Below are 22187 nucleotides of genomic sequence, written 5' to 3'. Positions count from 1 at the left end.
TCTTAGTGCCTTTGAGGAACGAAAGGACTTCTTGCCTTGAGGAACGAGGAACGAGTGACGAAAGGTTCTTAGGGTTCCTCCCCGGGGAGAAAAATGCCTTGAGGAACGTTAGTGCCTTGAGGAACGAGGAACGAGTGACGAAAGGTGCCTTGAGGAACGAAAGGACTTGCCTTGAGGAAAGGAACGAAAGGACTTCATTAGCGCGCGGGGAAAAAAGGCCCCAGACTGCTTCACCCCCACATCCTCCGCCTCTGATTGGCTGATTTATTTCCTCTTTCGGAATGCCTTGAGGAACGAAAGGACTTCATTAGCGCGCGGGGAAAAAAGGCCCCAGACTGCTTCACCCCCACATCCTCCGCCTCTGATTGGCTGATTTATGCCTTGAGGAACGAAAAGGCTCTTCTGGACGCGAAAAAAACCCCAAAAACCCCCAAACCTACTTTACCCTCGAAACCCTTGGCTTCTGATTGGAGAACCCATCTTGGCTGCTGATTGGAGAGCTTTTAAATCCCGGCTTCCCCCCCTCTCCCGCACCCCTGACACGAGCATGGTGCCGTCCAGCGCCCTGCGCCCGGCATCGCGATAGCTACACGTCCAGGCCCGTGCCTTTAGAGTCCAGGAATCAACGTCTAGCCATCCCGAGGCCTCGCGGACAGTCTTGTCGCTCAGCTGGCCCAGCCTCGCTTCTGCGTCTGTCATCTCGTCTGGCACCTTGTTGCCCACCAGGTCCCTCTCCCGCAATTTCGAGACCAGCATAATGCCGTCCAGCGTCGGGCAGCGAGACAGCTGCACGTACAGGCTGTACGGGTCGCACTGCGAGGACACGGCGCGTCCGTCGATGTTTGACGTCCGCGTTCCCCGCAGCTCCAGAGCTACACGCTCGAGCGTCCTGCCCTGCACTTTATAGTCTGTGCACGCGAAGGCTGCCGTACAGGGCAGGCCCTTTCGGCTGACGTCGTTCTGCTGCCACGGCCTCTTTCGCTGGCACTGTATTTTGACCGTCATGGGCGTCAACAGGACCGTGCCTGGCGGCATCCCGACGAAGTGAACGTCGTTCGTCGTCTCCGACTCCAGCATTATCCCCGCCGGCGGCCGAAATGGACCGTCGTGTCTGCCGTGATACGATGCCCCGGGTACGACTTGTCGAGGACGACCTCCAGCGCCGTGTAGCCGGCGCCGTTCACCAGCTTTAGCCCCTGATGGGTGTTATGGTTCACGACGACCGGCATCCCCGGCACGAACATGAAGACGGCCGGCACCGGGATCGCGCTGTCGTCGCCCTGGTTCAGCATCATGATGGCCTCTTCCTCCGTCGGCAGGGCCTCCTTCCACGTATGATCCGAGATGAAGATGCGCATCACTGACCGCTGCTGGGCCCGGAACGCCAAGCTGGCCTCCATGTTGAGGTTCCACCGGTTCCTGTTCAGCGGCGTCACCACGGTGATGCACGTCTCCCACGGGATCCGCCTGCCTTCCCGGTAGCATCTTGAGTTGAGGAGGTCCAGATCCGAGCGGTCCTGCACGCCCAGTCGAATCCGCCTTAGCAGCCTCTGCAATTCCGGATCTCCGCGGCGCGCACCTGCTCGTCCAGCATGACCGTGGTCGTGAATCTCTTCCACAACGCGTGCGCCTTGTCGTGCTGGTGCCGTGTCTCGGCCTTGAAGGAGCTGTCTACGTCCCACGAGACGGCGGTGCTGGGGAGGAGGATCGAGCGTTCTTGGACGGGGCGGAATTGGTGGAAGTCTCCGCAGAAGAGGACGATCGGAATACCTCCAAAATCCTGGTGCGACCCGCGCAGCCGGCAGAGCTGCTCGTTCACCGCGTGTAGCGTCCGCGCCCCGAGCATGCTCACCTCGTCGATGACGAGCACGTCCTTCTCCTGCCAGTCCATCCGGGATTGCCCGTCGACGAACCGCTCCGCCTGTTTCGGCAGTCGCACCCCGTCGAGATCCTTGGCCGCGTTTGCGGCTGCCGCGAGATCTTTCGAGAACCCGCAGGCGGAGTGGATCGTAATGCCGTTGATCCGCGCTGCTGCCGTCCCCGACGTCGCCGTTATCATCAGACGATTCGATTGATCCTTGGACGCGAAGAGCTCGACGAGCGCCTCGATGACTCGTGACTTGCCCGTTCCGCCTCTCCACCGACGAACTGGCACAGCTGGCGTACGTTGCTTTTCTCCCCGCGCCGTATCAGGTCAAGCTGGCGGCATATAATTAGGAAGGCGATCGCCTGCTTCTTGTTTAGCGTGAGCCGCGCTGCCAGGGCCTTGCCCGCCTCGAGGAAGGAGGTTGAGGCACCGAACCGGATCTCCATTCCCGCGCTGGCCCCGCTACTCCTTCCTCGAGCTCCGCTGCCGTCATCTGGACGTCGTCATCCCCGAAACCCGTGAGCACGCCCCGCACCGCCGCGCGGCGACCAGTCACCGGTGCCGTGGACAGGCTTTGTATGCCCCGTATCATCTTCTCCCTCTCCTGGATGCGCGGATTTGCTGCGACTTTATGGCCCTAACCTCACTTTGCGGCGGTATGGTGGCTCCGGAGAATGCCCGCCCGGGATGTTGATTCGTCTTGGGCCCCGTTCGGGTAGTATTGTGGCCTGGACCTCGGAAGAAGAGGACAGCGCCGATTGCTGAAATCGGCTGAGCTCCTGCATCATCGCCGTGAGCTCCGGCGAGCCGGCCGTGATTTGGTTCGGCCCGATCGAGCTTCTGACAACGTCGATTAGGCGATTCGTGCTTCCCGCACTGTCGGCCTGGTATCCCGATCCGGGCTCGACACCCACCTCCCCGGTGCCGTCCTCGTCCGGACGTACTGCCGTGGGGTCGCCGTCACCGGACGAGGCCGCCCACTGCCGTGCGTCCCGCTTTGCATCTTCGGCCGACCGTCGCAGCAACTGCACGTTATCGACGAAACATGATATCCTCGGGGCCAGGGCTGCTCGTTGCCGCCCCCATATGCAGTTGATGTCGCCCCTTTCTTCGTCTAAGAAAGACTCCCACGGCACGAACAGCGCAAGATGCTGCACAGCCGCTCTTCGCCATGGAAATTAGCCTTCTCGACCCGGCGCCTCCGGCCCGTCGACGACAAACGCACCTTCGGTAGCACGACCCTTCGTCGTCTTCGTCGAAATCCTTGCTCAAATACCCGTCGAGGCAGACCGTGGCCTGCTTGCCCGGTCGCCTGAGCACCTGCGCCCAACGGCCTCCCGGAGCCCAGCCGCTCTCGAACGGGACCTCCCCAGCCGGCGGGCCTCGTCCCTTTCGTTGCGCTTCAGCCTGACCAGCGAAACGTAGTCGTAGAGACACAGCCCTCGAAGGACGTCTCCCCGATGACGGTATGCCTCGACACGGCAAATCCTCTGGCCTGCTTCTTCGACGAGTATTGACTCGTCCACAGAGCCATCTGCAACGGCTGCGCCGCTTTCTCGTCGAAGGTGCGGCCATTGTCGGAAGACTTGCCAGTAGAGCAACGATACGTTCAGGAACGCCCAAGCACTGCCATTCGTCAGTTCAGTCGCGCATCCCAGGAGGTCCGCGACGACCTCGACCTGCGATAACGGCCTCTCCGTAAACACGCGATTCGCCACCTTCATCAGGAACTGCCGTGTCTTATTCTGCCTGCCATCGTCACCGGCACCACTGTCTCCACGAACCTCCGCGCCGTCGGCCATTCCGTCACCTGCCCTGGGAGGCAAGAGATCCGCGGCGGCGGCGACGCGCTTCCATACAGGGTCCTCCACCTTGGTCGCATAGTTTGTGACGTAAAGATGAGGGCCATCGTCTTACGCTGTGTGGCGATGAAAGATATGTCATGGTTGTGGCGAAGCCCCACGGCAATGGCCTTGTTCCACCGATTCACCATGCTGTGCGACCTCCGAATCCGCAGCACGCCGTCTCCCGTGAAGGCCGTCTCGTCGACCAGTCCCCACGGCGCCTTGAAACGACATAAATCGCCCTTGCGCCCCCCTTTGCCCAGCGAGTACTTGACGCAGGTCGGGCTGTGGGTATGGATCTGCGTCGCGCCGGCACAGAAGTTCGCTTCCTCGTCGAACGAGGCTGAAAATTGCCGTTCGTCGCCCAGAAATTGCGATATATCTGACGTCACCGATCGCTCGGCCTGCATTGCGCAGAAGCCTTCCTGGTCCAGATCCTGTCTTGTTCGTCAGCTTTCTCGGCTTTGACAGACGGAGGACGCAGGTCAACACGACGGCCCCGCTCATACCTCGGAAAAGACACTGTCGACGTATCTGACGATGCGTTCTCGGTATGCCGCTTGATCCTCGCCGTCGATATCGGCAAGCATCGAGCTTAGATGCACGTTGCCCTGCAGCCAGAGCAGTCCGTGAACATGGAGCGCTCCACGCTCGTTGGTCTCGACGGCACCGTAATAGTGGCTGATGCGCCCGAACACCGACTCCTCGCCCACTCTCACGTAATGTTCGAAGAACAACGTCATTTCTCGGTGGAAGAATTCGGCCGAGCTTAACGGGTCCGAGATGGCCAGCCGCGCACGTTTGAACGCCTTGTCGAGGCCTTGCAGGAATGCCTCGGCCGCTGCGGGATCACGTGTGCGGTATGCCGCCAGTCTCAGCTTCACCGGGTTCGTGATGTCGTTCGGGTTGAGCGTGAACCAGATTGCAGGCACGCCACGACATAAGATGAGTGACTGGATCTTGCGCCGCATGCTCAGACGGAGCTCCCTCGACATGGGCTGCCGATAGCCGTACAGCGAAAGGCATCTTAGAAGCTCCTTGACGCCATCGTCGGTAGTCTTGCCCGACGTCTCCAGCTCCGCCCTGGCGGCCGCTAACCTATCCGCTGTCAGCGACCGTACGATGCGCTCCACCTCGGCGAAGTTCTTCCGCGTCGCGCTGAGCATGCTGACCCGACGATTCTTCGACCGCACATCCATATTGAAAACGAGAAACGAGAAGATGGTATGCGTCGCGAATCGGCCACCATGGCGCCGCAGCACAATGCCGGCCCAGGTCCGAAGGCTTATGTTCCGAGACGACAGAAGATCTCGCGCCGCCGTCTCTTCTCCAGCAGCCGTACCCGCCAATTGACCGGCCCTCGGGTCCTAAGATGACTTCCTCCGCGAGCCGTGGTCCTCCAAATCCGAACGGCAGTAGGGTGGGAAAGGTCTTGGCGAAGAACGAGGCGTCGAGCGAGTCGGCGAATTCGTCTCCGCGACAAACGTGGATGTATGGCTCGCGGACATCCGTGCCTTCTTGACCCGCCTCCGCCGACCTTATCCATGCCCTCGGCCCTTGCGGTCGTTCTCGGCCCCATCGCCACCCACGGCATTGCACGCAAAGCGGAGCTTCTCTGCGTCCGACACTTCCGGCGGTCCGTCCAATGCAAACATGCCGGAAGAGGTGATCTCGTTGATCGTTTTGGCTCTGTCATCGGGCTCAGCATCGTCAGTCCCGTCCGCTCCACTCCTCGGATTCTCGACTCCCCTGTCCAATACGTCTTGTCCTTGGAGGAGCTGGGCGAGGACTCCTTCGATCTCCGCCGGACTATCGTCGTCCATGGCCCGCTCTGCGGGCGGCACGACCTGCGCCGTTCGCGTCTTCTCCCACGCAGACGGCTCGTTCCGCTCCATGCGGTCGTAGACCACCCGCGGCACACCGTGTGATGGTGTTCCCCAGCTATCCATTTCCGCCCTATCAATCTCAATATCGGCGTAATGGGGGTTATTCTTCTTCAACCAGATAAGCGCTCTCTCGACGACTTGACGCCTCACCGACAAGAGACCCGATAAGTCGCACGGTGCTGGCTTCTCCGCGCCCTGCCACGAGACGTGGATCTCGTCCAGTGCTTGCAAAAGGGGGTGCGGGAGCACCTTGGTCGCCAGCTCCTGCACATTGTTCGGAAACACCGTGATGTGGCCCTTGACATGTCTCGGATACCTCACTGCCTGCGTCTGCCCGCCCGGAATGTTATACCTCGTCACAAAGCCGTAACACGAGTTCAACGAGATGAGCTTCTCTTCGACCGGCGTCAGCCCCTTCAGCTCGTCGGGGAACATGTGCTCGCATCCGAGGCGACTGTGAAGGTGGACCGCCGACGACAGGCTCCCGCGCCCCAAGCATCGGGCACACTCCACACAAACCGAGACGGGCTCACCCCCGGGAAAGCAGCTTCGGCACGCAAATGGTGAGCGCTCACCCCGAGGAACGGGACTTGATAGCCACTGATCCCACGGAATCTCCTCAACTCCTTCCTTGTACGCTTGCGGTAACACAGCCTGCAGGTCATTATCGGCAAGGTGCTCACATCGTGGAACGCCCGATAAAACTTTCGCACCGTCGATACCTTCCTCTCATGCGGTATTGGTGTGCACCAGGTTTGCTCCTTAGACAGCCTTTCCTTCGCGACGAATTCCCCTTCGAGGTAAAGCAAGACACTGGCCAAATCCTCTGCCTGCAGCTCACTCCTCCTCTGCCTCGGATGGCTTCCTCGAGTACGTTTCGTCGGGGTCTGGTCTCGGTCACGCTGGCGGTTCCTCTTTCTCTGTTCTACGGCCTGCGAGGATCTTTCCGCTGCCTCGTCTCGCCACGGCCGATCTTGTTCTCCCGCCGCCGCCTGGCGTGATGGCCGTGGTGGCAACCATCCGGATGACTGCGTATCTCCTGCCCTGCCTTGCATCTCTGGGTTGGGTTGGCTGAACGAGGGCTCCTGACGACTCCAGACGACATCGTGACAGCGGTTGCCGGCCAATCCTGTCCCGCCTGGCATCCGGATGACTGTATATCTCCCGCTCTATCTTCTATTGCTCTAGGTTGGATTGGCCGAATGAGGCGCTCCTGATGGCTGTAGACGAAATCCCGACACTGTTTGCCGGCCGACCCTGTCCTTTCTGGCGTGATGGCGGCGGTGGCCACCGTCCGGATGACTGCGTATCTCCTGCGCCATCATCCATCTCTTGAGGTCGGATTGGCCGAACCAGAAGCTCCTGACGACTCTAGGCGAGTTCCCGACAGGGCTTGCCGGCCGATCCTGTCCTCCTGGGCGGCAGGTGTCCTCGGAGCCCATTGGCCCTGTCCGCGCACCACGGCTTCGCCTTCCAGACGTGCCCCTCTGGACGCCCTCCACGAGCCCTCCCTTCGAGGAGGAACTATCGACGTTAGTCGTCCTTTTCCGCGGCCAGCCGCCTCGCCGACTTCCCTTGGGCAACGCTCTTTTGAGTGCCTCTGCCTGCTCTCTTCGTGAGGCATCGTCGGCCGCCGCGGCCGGCTTGGCCTCAATAGGCCGGAACCTGGGTGCCGCGTTTTTGACTTTTGTGGCCCGGCGCCCGCTTCGGCCCTTCGTCCATTGCGATCGGTCTCGCCGCCGCGATACTCCTCGTCGCAGCAGCGGCCGCTGCTGCTGTCCCCGTTCGCACTCTCCTGCCACCGATCTTACCTCGCGGCTACGATTCTCCCCATGCTGGTGCTGTCTTATCGGCAAGGCTCCGCAAACGAACGATAGATTAGGAAGCCTTCGCCCGGGATATACCCGAGATTGTCTCGCTTCCTGGCAATGGCGTTCCGCCGCGTTGGCATTCTTCTTGCTAACGGTTATATCCTTCCTTGTTAATATCCCCTTTCTGCATTAGACCTCTCTCTCTCGGACCTGCCGGGCTTCCTTTGTACCTATCGACAGGCCTATCTGCCGACAGCCCTAGTTTTCGCCATCCTATGCCGGTAGCCCTGCCGGACACTTTAATCCGCGTCGCCCTTGCTGCCCGATCAGTACCCAGCTCCGCAACACCACGACGCATCTCTTTGACGTCTGCTTACTTACAGCGGCAAGGCTCCTCGCTCTTCCCGGCGAATCCATACCACTATTGATCTACTATAAGTGCGTCTACGCTCGACTTCTTCCCTACTCCTTTCTTGGCGCTGAGAACCCGTCCTTTTGCGTGCAAGTGGCCTATCGACCTGCGCAGATGCACTATGTCTCTCTACTTCGTACCGATATGCCCGCACCGCACCTTCGAAAGCCGCTCGATAGCCAAAGGGGCGCTGGCGGTGAGATGTCTATGATGTCTTTTGTCCAGCCGGACTGTCCTGCTAGATTTTCCCACCAGGACGACCACCGCATCAGGGGTCTTAACGCCGAGGCCATGGCCCGCGTCTTCCTGCCTCCTCCCGCCTGGCTGCTCGCGACGGAATATGCGCCCCTCCGATCGGATGCCGATGATTCCCGACATCCGTCTTTTTAGCCTCAACCTCTCCATCTACGGCCAGCCTATTGATCCCTCCGACTGGACCGAAGAGTGGTTTTCATGCATGCCCGCGTCCACCCCTACGCGCTCGCATGGGAGGTTGAGCAACGCGACGGCCTCGAGTCTGACACGGGCCGCACCTTTCTATACGATGCCCGCCCTTGTCGTCCGCGATCAGGGCTACCAGCCGTAAGCCGTGCCCTGACCCTTCGCGAGTGCCGACGAAACGGTATATGGCTAAGATGGGCTTGAAGTGTTCTCCCTAGGCTCTTTGCCTCCATGGGCGACTTCCCCTGCATCCCGCCTATTGTTTCCTTTACCGGCCTTATCGTCGGCACCGGCCACTCCTCGCTGCGGCGGGACCTACTGCCCGGTCTAGGCGCCGCCCAACTTAACTGTTGCGGATTTGTCCGCCTTTCTACCTATGTCGCTCCTGGGATGCCTAATAAGGTCCCCTTCAAGGGCTTCCACCCGTTCCAGGTCTTCGTTATCTTCCCTGTTCGCGCTAACCCCTGGGCCATCTTGTGTAGGAAGATGGCCGAGAGGCAGGACTCTCAATTTCAGCCTAACGTCCCTTTACCTGCACAGGCAAGGTCGCTGGCCTGCTCCGTCATGATGTCATGCTCTACCCCCCGGGCTCGGACCGGGACAACGTCTTTATCGTCGTCCCGGATTCCTGGACTTTTCTCGACAAGGCCGCCGCCGCCGTCACCACGATGGCACCGCTTCTCTCTACGCCACAGAGGCAACAAGCTTCCTCCGCTTCCGCGGCCTTCCGGGACGTGCGCGCTGCCTCTTTGTCTTTGATCACCCCTGGCACCCTCCCGCTCAGTCCTCCACCCTTGGCTTCGGCTTCGCCTCGACCGGCCACCTTACGCCGCCCGGGAAACGATATTGCCCTGAGCCTGCCGATACGCCGACGAAGCGACCGTGTCTGCTGCATAAGGCCCCGGTGATCTCGTCTTCCCTAAGCCCGCCTCCTCTGCTACCCACTCGTTCTCTGTTTCGGCTGCCTCCGCCGCTCATGAGCCGGACAACCTAAGCCGGGTCCTGACTTACGGGACTCTTCCTCGATTCCATTGTCGCCCATGGCTTGGCTCGCCGGCCCGTCCGCTTCGAAACCGCCACCTATCTAAGAAAGCTACGGAAATGGAATAGCGTACGCTGCTATAACTCCTTAAATGGGAAGTGTTTTTCGTCCAGCCTGGCTGCCCCTTGGTCGTCGTTACCTTTCTGCCTCTGTACATCTGTCTGCCCCTTGTCTAGACGTTTTTCGTTCCTCAAGGCTCTTTGCGCAACCCTGTTGCTCTCCTTCCTCTTTCGGAATAAAAGATCCCGTGTGATTGGTCGCCGACCCTTCCGTCCCTCCTCATCATTGGTCGCTGCCGCCTTCTCTTGCCCCTCTCATGCCTTGCCCTGTTTCCCCGTTTATACTCCTGTTTACCCCTTGCCAATGCCAATGCCAACCTTTTTCCTTTCGTCCGCCGGTTTTCTTATTGTGTCTAAAACTTGCGTCTTTTGTCTTTGCCCTTTCGTTCATGCCTTTCTAGCGGGTTCTTCCTTCAAGTCTAAAAGTCGCCCTCGTTGATCGCTGCTGCCCAGTGCCCTTGTCTTCTTGCCCGCCGGCGCGCTCCTCCGTCTTCTCCCCCTCGTCACCTCACCCTGACAACTCTCCTTGACTCTTCAGCGTCGCCATCCGACCGACGCAAAGCTTCCTCGACAGTCCTCTCGCTTAGCACCTCCAGCCTGGCCTGCGCGGCGGTCATCTCTTCGGGGACTCGGTTGCCCACCAAGTCTCTCTCCCGCACCTTGGACACGAGCGTGATGCCGTCTAGCGTTCGACAGCGCGATAGCTGCACATATAAGCTGTACGGGTCGCATTGCGAGGCACGGCCCTTCCATCGACTTTCGTCGTCCGTGTCCCCGCAGCTCCAGGGCCACGCGCTCTGGCGTTCTGCCCTGCACCTTGTAGTCCGTGCAGGCGAAGGCTGCTGCGCACGGCAATCCCTTCCGGCTGACGTCGTTCTGCTGCCACGGCCGCTTTCGTTGGCAGTGTATCCTGACGCTCATCGGCGTTAACAAGATCGTGCCCGGCGGCATCCCGACGAAGTGGAGGTCCTTTGTCGTCGCCGATTCCAGTAATATCCCGCCGGCGGCCCGAAGTGGATCGTCATGTCGGACGAGATTCGATGCCCTGGGGACGCCTTGTCGACAATGACCTCCACCGCCGAGTAGCCGGCGCCGTTCACCAGCTTCAGCCCCTGATGGGTGTTGTGGTTCACGACGACCGGCATCCCGGCCACGAACATGAAGACGGCCGGCACGGGGATCGCGCTATCGTCGCCTTGATTGAGTACCATGATCGCTTCTTCCTCGGTCGGCAGGCCCTCCTTCCACTTGTGCTCGGAGATGAAGATGCGCATCGTCGACCGCTGCTGGACCCGGAACGCCAAGCTTGCCTCCATGTTTAGGTTCCACCGATTCCTGTTCAGCGGCGTCACCACGGTGATGCCAGTCTCCCAAGGATCCGCCTGCCCTCGCGGTAGCACCTGAGTTGAGGAGGTCCAGATCCGTGCGGTCCTGCACACCCTGCCGGATCCGCTTCAGCAGCCCCTGCAATTCCGGATCACCGGCGGCGCGCATTTGCTCGTTCAACATGACGACCGTCGTGAATCTCTTCCACAGCGCGTGCGCTTTGTCGTGCTGGTGCCGCTGCTCGGCCTTGAACGAGTTGTCTACGTCCCACGAGATGGCCGCGCTCGGCAGGACGATCGACCTCTCTTGGACCGGCCGGAACTGCTGAAAGTCTCCGCAGAAGAGGACGATGGGGATCCCCGAAATCTTTCTGCGATCCGCGAAGCCGACAGAGTCGCTCGTTTATGGCGTGCAGCGTCCGCGCTCCGAGCATGCTCACCTCGTCGATGACAAGCACGTCCTTCTCCTGCCAGTCCATCCGAGACTGGCCGTGGATGAACCGCTCCGCCCGTTTTGTCAGCCGCACCCCGTCAAGGTCCTTGGCTGTGTTCGCGCCGCCCGCCCTTGGTCTTTAGTGAACCCGCAGGCGGGTGGATCGTGATGCCGTTGATCTGCGCCGCGGCAGTCCCTGAAGTCGCCGTGATCAGCAGACGATTCGAAAGGCTCTTCCCACTGAACAGCTCGACGAGTGCCCCAATGATCCGCGACTTGCCGGTGCCCCCTCGCCGCCGACGAACTGGCAGAGCTGGCCGGCATCGCCCTATTCGTTTGTCGCATCAAATCGAGCTGGCGGCATATTATTAGGAAAGCGATCGACTGCCTCTTGTTCAGCGTTAGCCGTGTTGACAACTCCTTGCCCGCCGCGAAGAAGGAGGTCGATGGGCCAAGCTGGACGCGCATTCCCGCTTCTGCGTCGCTAGCCGTCTCGTCGGAGTCGGCTGTCGTCATTTCGACGTCGTCCTCCCGAAGCCGGTCATCACCCTCCGCAACGCAGCTCGGCGATCGCTTTCCCGGACTGCGACTGTGGTTTGTACGCCTTGGATCATTCTCTCCCTTTCCTCGACGCACTTATCTGCTGCGACTTGATAGCCTTGACCTGATCCTGCGGCGGTAGTGCGGCCCCGGAAAATACCCGCCCTGGCATGCTTATGCACCTCAACCCTTGTTCGGGAATCGCGATGGCCTCGAGCTCGGCCGTTGAGCAGAGCGCCGATTGCTGGAATCGACAGAGCTGCCGCATCATTGCCATGAGCTCCGGCGACTTGGCCGTCACCTGATTCGTGCCCACTGCGCCTCGGACGACGTCGATCAGGCGCGTTGCGTCTCCGATGTTGTTGGACCGATACGTCGCTGCAAATTCTGCGCCCGCCTCGCCTGTCTCGCCCTCCTCGACGTGGGCGACCGTGGAATCGCCATCGCCGGATGAGGCCGCCCATTGCTTGGCGTCGCGCTTTGCGTCTTCGGCTGATCGTCGAAGCAGCTGCACGTTGTCGACGAGACATGATATTCTCGGGGCCAGCGCCTCTCGCGCCCGCTCCCAGATGCTATTGATCTCACCTGTTTCTTCGCACAGAAAGGACTCCCACGGCACAAATAGCGCAAGATGCTGCACGGCTGCCCTTTAAGGGGAGGGGAGGTTAGCCACTCTGATGATGCCTGCCGGCAGGGCGGTTGCTATACACACCTCCGGTGGCACGACTCCTCGTCGTCGTTGTGGCCGAAGTCCTTGCTCAGGTAGCCATCGAGGCAGACGGTAGCATGCTTGCCCGGCCGCCTGAGCACCTGGACCCAGCGTCGTCCCGGCGCCCATCCATCCTCGAAGGGCACCTCCCCAGGCCGCACAGCTCTCATCCTTACTGGTGCGTTTTAGTCTAACGACCGATATGTAGTCGTATAAGCATAGCCCTCGCAGGAGCTCTCCCGGTGCTGGTACGCCTCAACGTGGGAGATCCTCAGGCCTGCTTCTTCGACAACGACCGACTCATCCAGAGTATCATCTATGGCCGCCGCGCCACTTGCTCGTCGGAGATACGGCCACCGTCGAAAGACTTCCCAGTACAGCAGAGATGTGTTCAGGTACGCCCAGGCGCTGCTGTTGGTGAACTCGGCCGGATATCCAAGAAGATGAGCGACGACCTCGACCTGAGATAGCGGACGCTCCGTGAACACACGATTCGCCACCCTCATCAAGAACTGTCGCGTCCTGTTCCCCTTGGCGGCGTCATCGCCAACAGCACCTCCACCGTCGTCCTGTCCTCCGTTGGCCGTGCCGTCACCCGTTGAGGCGGCCAGGAGATCGGCCGCGGCCGCCACACGCTTCCACACCGGGTCCTCCACCTTCGTCGCGTAGTTCGTGACATAATACATAAGGGCCATGGTCTTGCGCTGCGTCGCAATGAAGGAAATGTCGTGGTTGTGCCGGAGCCCAACAGCGATAGCCTTGTTCCATCGATTGACCATGCTGTGAGTCCTCCGGATCTGCAACACCCCGTCTGCCGTGATGGCGGTCTTGTCGACCAACCTCCATGGAGACTTAAACCGGCATAGATTCCTTTCCGCGCTCCTTTGCCCAGGAATACTTGACACAGGTCGGGCTATGCGTGTGAACCTGTGTAGCGCCGGCACAGAAGTTGGCCTCCTCGTCAAATGCGGCCGAAAACTGCTCGGTGTTGTCCAGCAGGGAGGAAATATCGGACGTCACAGATCGCTCCGCTTGCACGGCGCAGAACCCTTCCTGATCCAGATCCTATCTTGCACGTCAGCCTGGCCCCGTTTGTCCATCGGACGAGCAATTCAGGTTCTCAGTGACACGTCTTAGCTATTCTTACCTCGGAGAAGACACTATCGACGTATCGTATGATTCGCTCGCGATACGCCGCCTGATCCTCCCCGTGGATGTCGGCAAGCATCGAGCTGAGATGCGCGTTTCCGTGCAACCAGAGCAAGCCGTGAACATGAAGCGCCCTCGTTCGTTGGTCTCCACAGCGCCATAGTACTTGCCGATGCGCCCGAATACCGACTCTTCTCCGACCTTCACGTAATGATCGAAGAACAGCTTCATCTCCCGGTGGAAGAATACGGCGGCGCTCATCGGATCGGACATGGCCAGCCTTGTCCGCTTGTACGCACTCCCAAGGCCTTCTAGGAACTCCTCGGCCGCGCCGGGATCGCGTGTCCGATATGCCGCCAGTCGCAGCTTCACCGGGTTCGTAATGTCGTTTGGGTTGATGGTGAACCAGATGGCCGGAACGCCGTAGCCAACGATGAGCGACTGGATTTTCCGCCGCATATTGAGCCGAACCACGAGAGGCTCCTGAGAAGCTCCTTCACGCCCTCATCGGTCGTCTTGCCCGAGCTCTCCAACTCGACCCTCGCCGCCGCTAACCTTTGCGCGGTCATCGAGCGGGCAACGCGCTCGACCTTGCCGAAGTCCTTCCTCGCCACACTCAGCATGCTGACGCGGCGGTTCCTCGACCGCACCCCCATGTTGAAGACGAGAAATGCAAATATGTGGTGCAACGCAAACCGGCCACCATGGCGCCGGAGCACGATGTCGGCCCAAATCCGGAGGTTCAAGCTTCGGGAGGATACGATGTCTCCCGCTGCCGCCCCTGCCTCAGCAGCTCTACCGGTGCCTCGCAAGTTGGTAAGGGCCTTCCCATCGTCGCCACGCCCTCGACCCCACCGAGGATCCGACCCACGTTCTCGGGCCCGCGCGGCCGTCGTCGGCACCTGCGCCAACAGCGTCACAGGCAAACCGCAGCTTCTCGACATCCGCCACGTCTGGCGGTCCGTCCAGCCCAAACATGCCGGAAGACGTCACCTCGTTGATTGGTCGAACGTTCTGATCGGGGCTAGCACCAACTCCATCACGACCCGCGCCTTCTTCGTTGGGCCCGTGCCCTTCAGCCTCGCCTCCCGTTTCCTGCCTTTGGTTGAGCAGAGCGAAGAGTTCCTCGATCTCCACCGACCCCTCGTCGTCCATGGCGCGCTCCGTGGGCGGCACAACGTGCGCCGTCCGCGTTTTCTCCCATGCGGACGGCTCGTTCCGCTCCATGCGATCATACACCAAGGCCGGCACCCCGTCTATCGGGTCTCCCCAACTCTCCATCTCCGCCACGTCGATCTCGATCTCGGCGTAGTGGGGGGTTGCTCCTCTTCAGCCAAACAAGAGCCCTCTCGACGACCCGCCGCCTCACCGACAAGAGACTCGACAGGTCGCTCGGTGCCGGCTTCTCCACGCCCTGCCACGAAACGTGGATCTCGTCCAGTGCTTGCAAAAGGGGGTGCGGGAGCACCTTGGTCGCCAGCTCCTGCACGTTGTTGGGAAACACTGTGATGTGGCCCTTGACGTGCCTCGGATACCTCACGGCCTGCCTCTGCCCGCCCGGAATGCTATATCTCGTGACAAACCCATAGCAGGAGTTGAGCGAGACGAGCTTCTCTTCGACCAGCGTGAGTCCCTTGAGCTCGTCAGGGAACATGTGCTCACAGCCAAGGCGAGTGTGAAGATGGACCGCCGGCGACAGACTCCCGCGCGCCAGGCATCGGGCACACTCCGCACACACCGACACGGGCTCGCCTTCGGGAAAGCAGCTCCGGCATGAAAATGGTGAGCGGCCGCCCTCTGGCACGCAGCTTGACAGCCATTGATCCCATCTGATCTCCTCAGCTCTTTTCTCGTACGCTTGCGGTAGCACATCATGCAGGTCCGTATCGGCAACGTGCTCGCATCGTGGAACGCCTGATAAAAATCCCGCACCGTCGACACCTTCCTGTCGTGCGGTATTGGCGTACACCACGTCTGATCGTTAGACAGCCTCTCCTTCATGGCGAAGTCTTCCTCCAAAAAACGCAGCACACTCGCCAGGTCTTCGGCCCGCAGCTCCCGACTCCTCTGCCTTCCGATTCCACTCCGAATCTGTTTTCTCGGGCGCTCGTCCGGACCAGGAAGACGTTTTCTTCTCCCGCCTCCGGGCCGCCTCCGGGGCCGCCTCCGATCCATGATTTCTTCTCTCCGTGGCTGATTCGCTTCTTCGCAAGCCGTCGGATGCGGCAGCTTTGGCGACGACTGCCCGACTACGTGCGCATCCCCTGACACGCCATCCGGCCCTTTGCACTGGACAGGCACCGGGCCGTGCTGGCGAACGTTTTCCACGCCGAACCTTGACCTCAGTCCTTGCCCTTTCCAGCACTCTCCTCGTTCTTGCTGCCGATCAAACTGCACGGGCTCCCCAGCCGCCACCCGCGATGAGCCGCCCACCTCCCTTTGCTGCAGCCTCCGCCCGCTCAGCGAAGCGTCCGCTGGCTCTGCCGCGGCGTCGCCCACCCCCACAGGAGACGGCCCCGGATGCTGCGCCGTACCTGCTGCGTTGGAGACACCCCTGCGGCCTGGTACTCCTTTACCCGCCAACTCCGTCCCCGACGGCGCTTGGCAAACCAGACGCAATCGCTGCTGCTAATTGCCCGTTTTCTCTTAAGTTGTCGAATACCGGTTCCCTAGGCTGGATGGATCGAAGCTTCGGTACCTCCTTCGAATGAACACTCGGGACATCGCCCGCCGCCGCCGTAACACGTTGCTCCTCATCTTCAGGATCTCCTCCTGAGGCAGAAAGTGCCGATGAGGAGCGGACGATCAGAGTCCGCTACCCCATATCTCCACGTTCCCTAGGCAACAGGGGCCTCGGAAGCTGACCCGGTGACTGATGTTGCGCGGAACTTCCGCTGCTAACCATATTATGGAACTTCCGTGCTCTGTTTGACCGCAAACCGCCTCGCGGCGGTCTTCTCGGCAACGACCTCGCAATTGCTTCTGCGTGCTGTCTCCATGCGGTGTCTTCAACCACAGGTTTCCTAGGCTGAATCGGCCGGAACGTTGATGCCGCATTCGCCCGTGATTCGTATCTTCGTAACCGTCCCAGGCTCTCCCCGTGCTCTGCGGCCCTCTCAGAAGCTGCCACCACATCTACACCGGCTCCTGTCGCACCATCTCCGAGCCCCGAACCCGACCCGCTCACGTTCTCACCCTCTTCTCCATCCCCGACTGACAACGAACAGGCTTCAGGGTGAGCAACCGCCTCGCTTAACTTCACTGCAGGACTGTCCGCCATGCTGCTGCCTCCTCGACGTCGACTGCCGTAAATTGGCAACAGGCTATAAAGCTTTGGCTCCGGAGCACCTCCACTTGGACAGTCTCGCTTGTTGACGACGCTACTTCTCCCGAATGGGAAGCTCCTAGCCATCACTTCCTCATGGCCGTGGCGTTTCTTCCTTATAGCTTCCTATAAAATGCTTCCCTATGGTACCGAGGCGATGCAATACTACCCTCTATATTCCCCGTTACCATGCCTATCTATGTGCGTCCACCGTCCCGGCCTCGCCTGGTCTCCACGTGCGACCTGCTACCCCGGCTTTGCCAAAGCGACCCTTCCATCGCCGTGCTCTCTTTGCGCACTCCAGCGAATCCTGGCCACTGCCGACCTCCGGCACATGGAGATGGCCGCGACAACCGCCTGCCGCACACTTCAAACCATACTCTTCAGCCCTTCCAACACCATCCTACCAACCTTGCGCATCAGTTCACCATCAATACCCGCCAATCCGCCTCGTCGAGCAACAGCCACAAGGCTGCCGGCGATAACATGTCCATGACGTCCCTCATGCAGCCGGACTACCCTTCTAGATTTGCTCCCTCGCCAGCACCAATGTCGCATCAACGGCCTTAATGCTAAAGCGATAGCCAGGACCCCCCTGCCTGTCCTCTTGTAGTCGCTAGCCACCGGAGTCTCGACTTGCAAACCCTCTTGGAAAGTTCTCGTGACCAACTCGCATCCTCCTCCTCAGGTCGACCCATATATCCGACTTCACCGTGTCCCAATAGTAGACTCGACACGGTCGGCACCCGCCTCGCTCAGCCGCACGCAATGCCCATCCAACTACCGACGACCGTCAAAAAGGGAGTCCTGCAATACTACCATAACCTCTTTCTTTCCTTCACTCTCATTCGTTATTGCCCCCTTTGCTATCTACTCCATGCAACGATGACACCGAAGGGGACTACTGGACTTTCTTTCTCCGCAGTCTTACCCACACTAACCTTACCGTTCGCCGACCTCCAACTTCTCGCAACATAGCCATCACCCCTACTCAACTTCCAACCCCGGCTCCTACTTCACTCACGACCACAGAACCAGATGGTCGAGACTGCTCGAGAACCTCGCCAGCTCATTCCCGCATACCCCCGCTTCTGATCTATCACCTAGGTAGCATTCACTGACTCTCAAGTCTCCCCGACCCGAGCCACGAGCCCTCTTTCGAGCAGCAAGAAAACCTGCTTTATAGGATGCCTACCTCTACTCTGCCTAACCCTCCTTTACACTTCCACGGTGACCACATCTGCCATGTTCTCACGATGTCGGCCTCCCAGCTCAACGTCGATACCTCGTCCTCCCCGCGGCAACCTCTTGACAGCCAGAAAAATGCTGGCGCCGACATGTCCATGATGGCCTTTGTCCAGCCCGGCTGCCCGTCTAGGTTCGCCTACCAGAATGAGCATCGTGTCAAAGGGCTCAACGCAGAAACCCTAGCGAGGGTCTTCCTTCCAACGCCCTCATGGCTGTCGACTCCAGAGTATGCAGCAATCCGGTCAGATACTGACAATCCATCGACCTGCATCTTCTTGAGCCTTAATATTTCCATATACAACCAACAGATAATCCCCTCGGAATGGACCGAGCAGTGGTTCTTTATGGTCGGCCGTGTTCATCCCTTTGCCCTGACGTGGGAAATCGAGCGACGTGATAGCTTCGAGTCGGAGGATGACAACATTACAGAATACACCATCCCGGCTCTCATCGTCCGCGACCACAGCTACCAGCCGTAGGTGTATGCTCCAGACCTCCGTCACCACTACCATCTCTGACGATGGCCACAGAGTCATCCTCGCACCCTCGGCTCGGCGGATGCCTTCCCAGCGATACAACCCATTGTCTCCTTCACGGGACCTGTCATCGGTTCCGGCCGCGACCTTCTGCATGGAAACTCGGCTGCGGCCCTTGACGACACCCAGCTGAGCTGTTGCGGCTTTGTCCAGCTCTCGACCTTTATCTGTCCTGGGATTCCGGGCAAAACACCCTTCAAGGGCTTTCATCCCTTTCAACTTTTCGTCATCTTCCCCATTCACGCCAATCCTTGGACCTCCTATGCAAGAAGATGACCGAGAGGCGCGATAGCCAGTTCCAGCCGAACGCTCTCCTCACCTGCACGGGCAAAATCGCCGGCTTACTCGATCACCAGATCATGACACATGCCCCGGCCTTCGAGCAAGACTATATCTTCATCGTCGTCCCCGATACATGGACTTTCCTTGACAGGGCCATGTCCAACCAGGCTTCTGCGACACAGCTACTGCCGACGACACCCAGGGCTCAGTCGGCAACCCCTCGGACTATAGCGATGCGTTGGCCAGGTTTACCTCTACCAAAAAACGCAATGCCGCCCCAAGCGGCGCCTCCCCCACGCCGCCTGCATCTAGGTCAGTCGATCCCCTTATGATGACATCAAAGCGGTCATTGCCCGATCCCGACCAAACCCCAACCAAGAGACCGCGACTTTCTCCAGAAATTTCCACCATAGTCGCCGCCTGTGATAGTCGAGGCCCCGCCAAATCCGACACTTCCTCCCTTCTGTCCCACGAAGACCCGGAGACTCAGAGACGGACACCGAGCCAGTCAATCACCCAGCCACATCCGCCTCTGGCCCTATCAGACCTCCGGCGTCAATCTCTTCCCGACCGCACCGCGCCCGACATCCGCCCAAGAATATTCTGTAAAGCAACGAACGAAACAACACAACATGACAAGGAACATGTTTCATCATCCTCAAACTCAAGTGCGAAAGGCCCTAATGGGATATTTCCTTCTCCTCTTGCTCTCCTTTTCACAAAGACAATCCAGTCAAAACTTCTCCAATATACTCCTTATTCTGTTTATATCCACCACTTATAGCACCTGTAAATCCTCAGAGCCTTCCACTCGCCCACACATGCATTACCCACCCACAACTCTCTTCACCCCTGCCGCCTCTCCACGCCCTTTGCGCCTTTGCAAAGCAAAATCTCCTTGCAGCGGCCTAGGCTGCCTCTCTGACGCTCTGTCTCGATTTCACTCACGATAATGCTCTACGTCTCTCGCCGGATCTCCATCTCATATCTCATATCTCACTCTTCTTCCTGTCTTCCTCTCACTTCCCCTGTCTCCTATCTCCTGTCGCCAACTCTCTCCTCTCCCCGACTTTCTCCTGTCGCCATCGCCAACTTTCGTTCCGAAAGGCCTCTTTGCGCGAGCCGCGGCTGGCGAGCCTTCCCCTCGTGAGGAACGAAAGGCCTTCTAACGTGCCCCGCAGACCCCGCCCTCTCCCCCAAAAAGTTCTCCGCCCCTTGATTGGTCCCTTGTGATTGGTCCCTCCTTGCCTCCCTCCTCGTTGGTCGCTGCCCTTCCCCCGGCTTCTGTTGCCTTTTCGCGTGCCTTATCCCACCACTAGGCGCCTCCCCCCCTGTCTGCCGCCTGCCGACTCTTCCCGCCTGCCGAACTCTTCATCGCGTCACCTAGCGCGGCCGCCTTGACTCTTCAGCATCACCGTCCAGCCAGCGCAACGCCTCCTCAACGGTCCTCTCGCTCAGTACCTCGAGCCTGGCCTGTGCGGCAGTCATCTCCTCGGGGACCCGGTTGCCCACCAAGTCTCTGTCCCGCACCTTGGACACGAGCATGATGCCGTCTAGAGTTCGGCAGCGCGATAGCTGCACGTACAGGCCGTACGGGTCGCACTGCGAGGGCACCACCGTTCCATCCATCTTCGTCGTCCGTGTCCTCGCAGCTCGAGGGCCACGCGCTCCAGCGTTTTGCCCTGCACCTTGTAGTCCGTGCACGCGAACGCTGCTGCGCACGGCAAACCCTTTCGGCTGACGTCGTTGCGTTGCCACGGCCTTTTTCGCTGGCACTGTATCTTAACGGTCATGGGTGTCAACAAGATCGTGCCCGGCGGCATCCCGACGAAGTGGAGATATCTCGTCGTCTCCGATTCGAGAATGATCCCGCCGGCGGCCCGAAGTGGATCGTCATATCGGCCGAGATCCGATGCCCGGGTACGCCTTGTCGACAATGACCTCCACCGCCGAGTAGCTCGCGCCGTTCACTAGCTTCAGCCCCTGGTGGGTGTTGTGGTTCACGACGATGGGCATCCCGGCCACGAACATGAAGACGGCCGGCACCGGGATCGCGCTATCGTCGCCCTGGTTGAGTATCATGATCGCCTCTTCCTCCGTCGGCAGCTCCTCCTTCCACTTGTGCTCGGAGATGAAAATGCGCATCGTCGACCGCTGCTGGACCCGGAACGCCAGGCTCGCCTCCATGTTCAGGTTCCACCGATTCCTATTGAGCGGCGTCACCACGGTGATGCCCGTCTCCCAAGGATCCGCCTTCCTCCCGGTAGCACCTTGAGTTGAGGAGGTTTAGATCCGTCCGATCCTGCACGCCTAGACGGATCCGCTTCAGCAGCCTCTGCAGCTCCGGGTCGCCGGCGGCGCGCATCTGCTCGTCCAGCATGACGACCGTCGTGAACCTCTTCCACAGTGCGTGCGCTTTGTCGTGCTGGTGACGCTGCTCGGCCTTGAACGAGTTGTCTACGTCCCACGAGATGGCCGCGCTAGGCAGGACGATCGACCTCTCTTGGACCGGCCGGAACTGCTGAAAATCTCCGCAGAAGAGGACGATGGGGATCCCCCCGAAATCTTGCCGCGATCCGCGAAGCCGGCGAAGCCGCTCGTTCACGGCGTGCAGCGTCCGCGCCCCGAGCATGCTCACCTCGTCGATGACGAGCACATCCTTCTCCTGCCAATCCATTCGAGACTGGCCGTGGATGAACCGCTCCGCCTGTTTCGGCAGCCGCACCGTCAAGGTCTTTGACCATGTTCGCGCCCCGCCCTTGGTCTTTAGTGAACCCGCAGGCGGAGTGGATCGTGATGCCGTTGATCCGCGCCGCCGCAGTCCCCGACGTCGCCGTGATCAGCAGACGATTCGAAAGGCTCTTTTACTGAACAGCTCGACGAGTGCCTCGATGATTCGCGACTTGCCGGTACCGCCCTCGCCACCGACGAACTGGCGCAGCTGGCAGGCATCGCCCCGTCGGTCTGCTGAATCAAATCGAGCTGGCGGCATATTATCAGAAAAGCGATGGACTGCCTCTTGTTCAGCGTCAGCCGTGTTGCCAACACCTTGCCCGCCGCGAGGAAGGAGGTTGATGGGCCAAACTGAACGTCCATTCCCGCCCCTGCGTCGATAGCGGTCTCGTCGGAGTCGGCCATCGTCATTTCGACCTCGTCCCCGAAACCGGTCATCACCCTTCGCAACGCTGCGCGGCGATCGCTTTCCCAGGCGGCGGGCGTTTTTTTTACCCCTTGGATCACCCCCCTCTCCTTCGAGGCACTTACCTGCTGCGACTTGA

General features: G+C 60.1%; 5 protein-coding genes across 5 annotated transcripts; 1 reads left to right on the top strand and 4 right to left on the bottom strand.

Moving 5' to 3' along the window:
* Window positions 1–436: 436 nt before the first annotated feature.
* HRG_07122 (PIF1-like helicase domain-containing protein) lies at window positions 437–4910 on the bottom strand (the record flags this gene model as incomplete). The annotated part of the gene is made up of 12 exons (XM_044865593.1): window positions 437–463; window positions 535–987; window positions 1104–1517; window positions 1580–2119; window positions 2167–2360; window positions 2403–2439; window positions 2515–3031; window positions 3093–3187; window positions 3280–3493; window positions 3551–3677; window positions 3785–4148; window positions 4221–4910. The coding sequence occupies 12 exons, from the start codon at window positions 4908–4910 to the stop codon at window positions 437–439; spliced, it is 3672 nt and encodes a 1223-aa protein (XP_044719555.1).
* Window positions 4911–5249: 339 nt separating this feature from the next.
* HRG_07121 (VrtJ) lies at window positions 5250–6032 on the bottom strand (the record flags this gene model as incomplete). The annotated part of the gene is made up of 1 exon (XM_044865592.1): window positions 5250–6032. The coding sequence occupies one exon, from the start codon at window positions 6030–6032 to the stop codon at window positions 5250–5252; it is 783 nt and encodes a 260-aa protein (XP_044719554.1).
* Window positions 6033–8160: 2128 nt separating this feature from the next.
* On the top strand, window positions 8161–9169 carry HRG_07120 (uncharacterized protein; the record flags this gene model as incomplete). The annotated part of the gene is made up of 3 exons (XM_044865591.1): window positions 8161–8402; window positions 8468–8739; window positions 8802–9169. The coding sequence occupies 3 exons, from the start codon at window positions 8161–8163 to the stop codon at window positions 9167–9169; spliced, it is 882 nt and encodes a 293-aa protein (XP_044719553.1).
* A 696-nt stretch (window positions 9170–9865) lies between these two features.
* Window positions 9866–15519, bottom strand: HRG_07119 (PIF1 protein; the record flags this gene model as incomplete). The annotated part of the gene is made up of 16 exons (XM_044865590.1): window positions 9866–10238; window positions 10320–10749; window positions 10802–11054; window positions 11128–11231; window positions 11757–12307; window positions 12373–12470; window positions 12666–13166; window positions 13228–13434; window positions 13517–13601; window positions 13709–13959; window positions 14019–14142; window positions 14447–14820; window positions 14888–15044; window positions 15102–15151; window positions 15261–15313; window positions 15375–15519. 16 exons carry the CDS (start codon window positions 15517–15519, stop codon window positions 9866–9868), a joined length of 3756 nt encoding a protein of 1251 aa, XP_044719552.1.
* Window positions 15520–20802: 5283 nt separating this feature from the next.
* On the bottom strand, window positions 20803–22080 carry HRG_07118 (PIF1-like helicase domain-containing protein; the record flags this gene model as incomplete). Its single annotated transcript, XM_044865589.1, has 3 exons — window positions 20803–21115; window positions 21180–21616; window positions 21835–22080. The coding sequence occupies 3 exons, from the start codon at window positions 22078–22080 to the stop codon at window positions 20803–20805; spliced, it is 996 nt and encodes a 331-aa protein (XP_044719551.1).
* Between the last annotated feature and the right edge of the window lie 107 nt (window positions 22081–22187).

This window comes from Hirsutella rhossiliensis, assembly GCF_020360975.1.
Source record: "Hirsutella rhossiliensis strain HR02 chromosome Unknown scaffold00007, whole genome shotgun sequence".
Classification (NCBI taxonomy): Eukaryota; Fungi; Ascomycota; class Sordariomycetes; order Hypocreales; family Ophiocordycipitaceae; genus Hirsutella; species Hirsutella rhossiliensis.
Note: the sequence above shows the minus strand (reverse complement) of the source record. Positions and strands in the feature narration are given on the sequence as shown.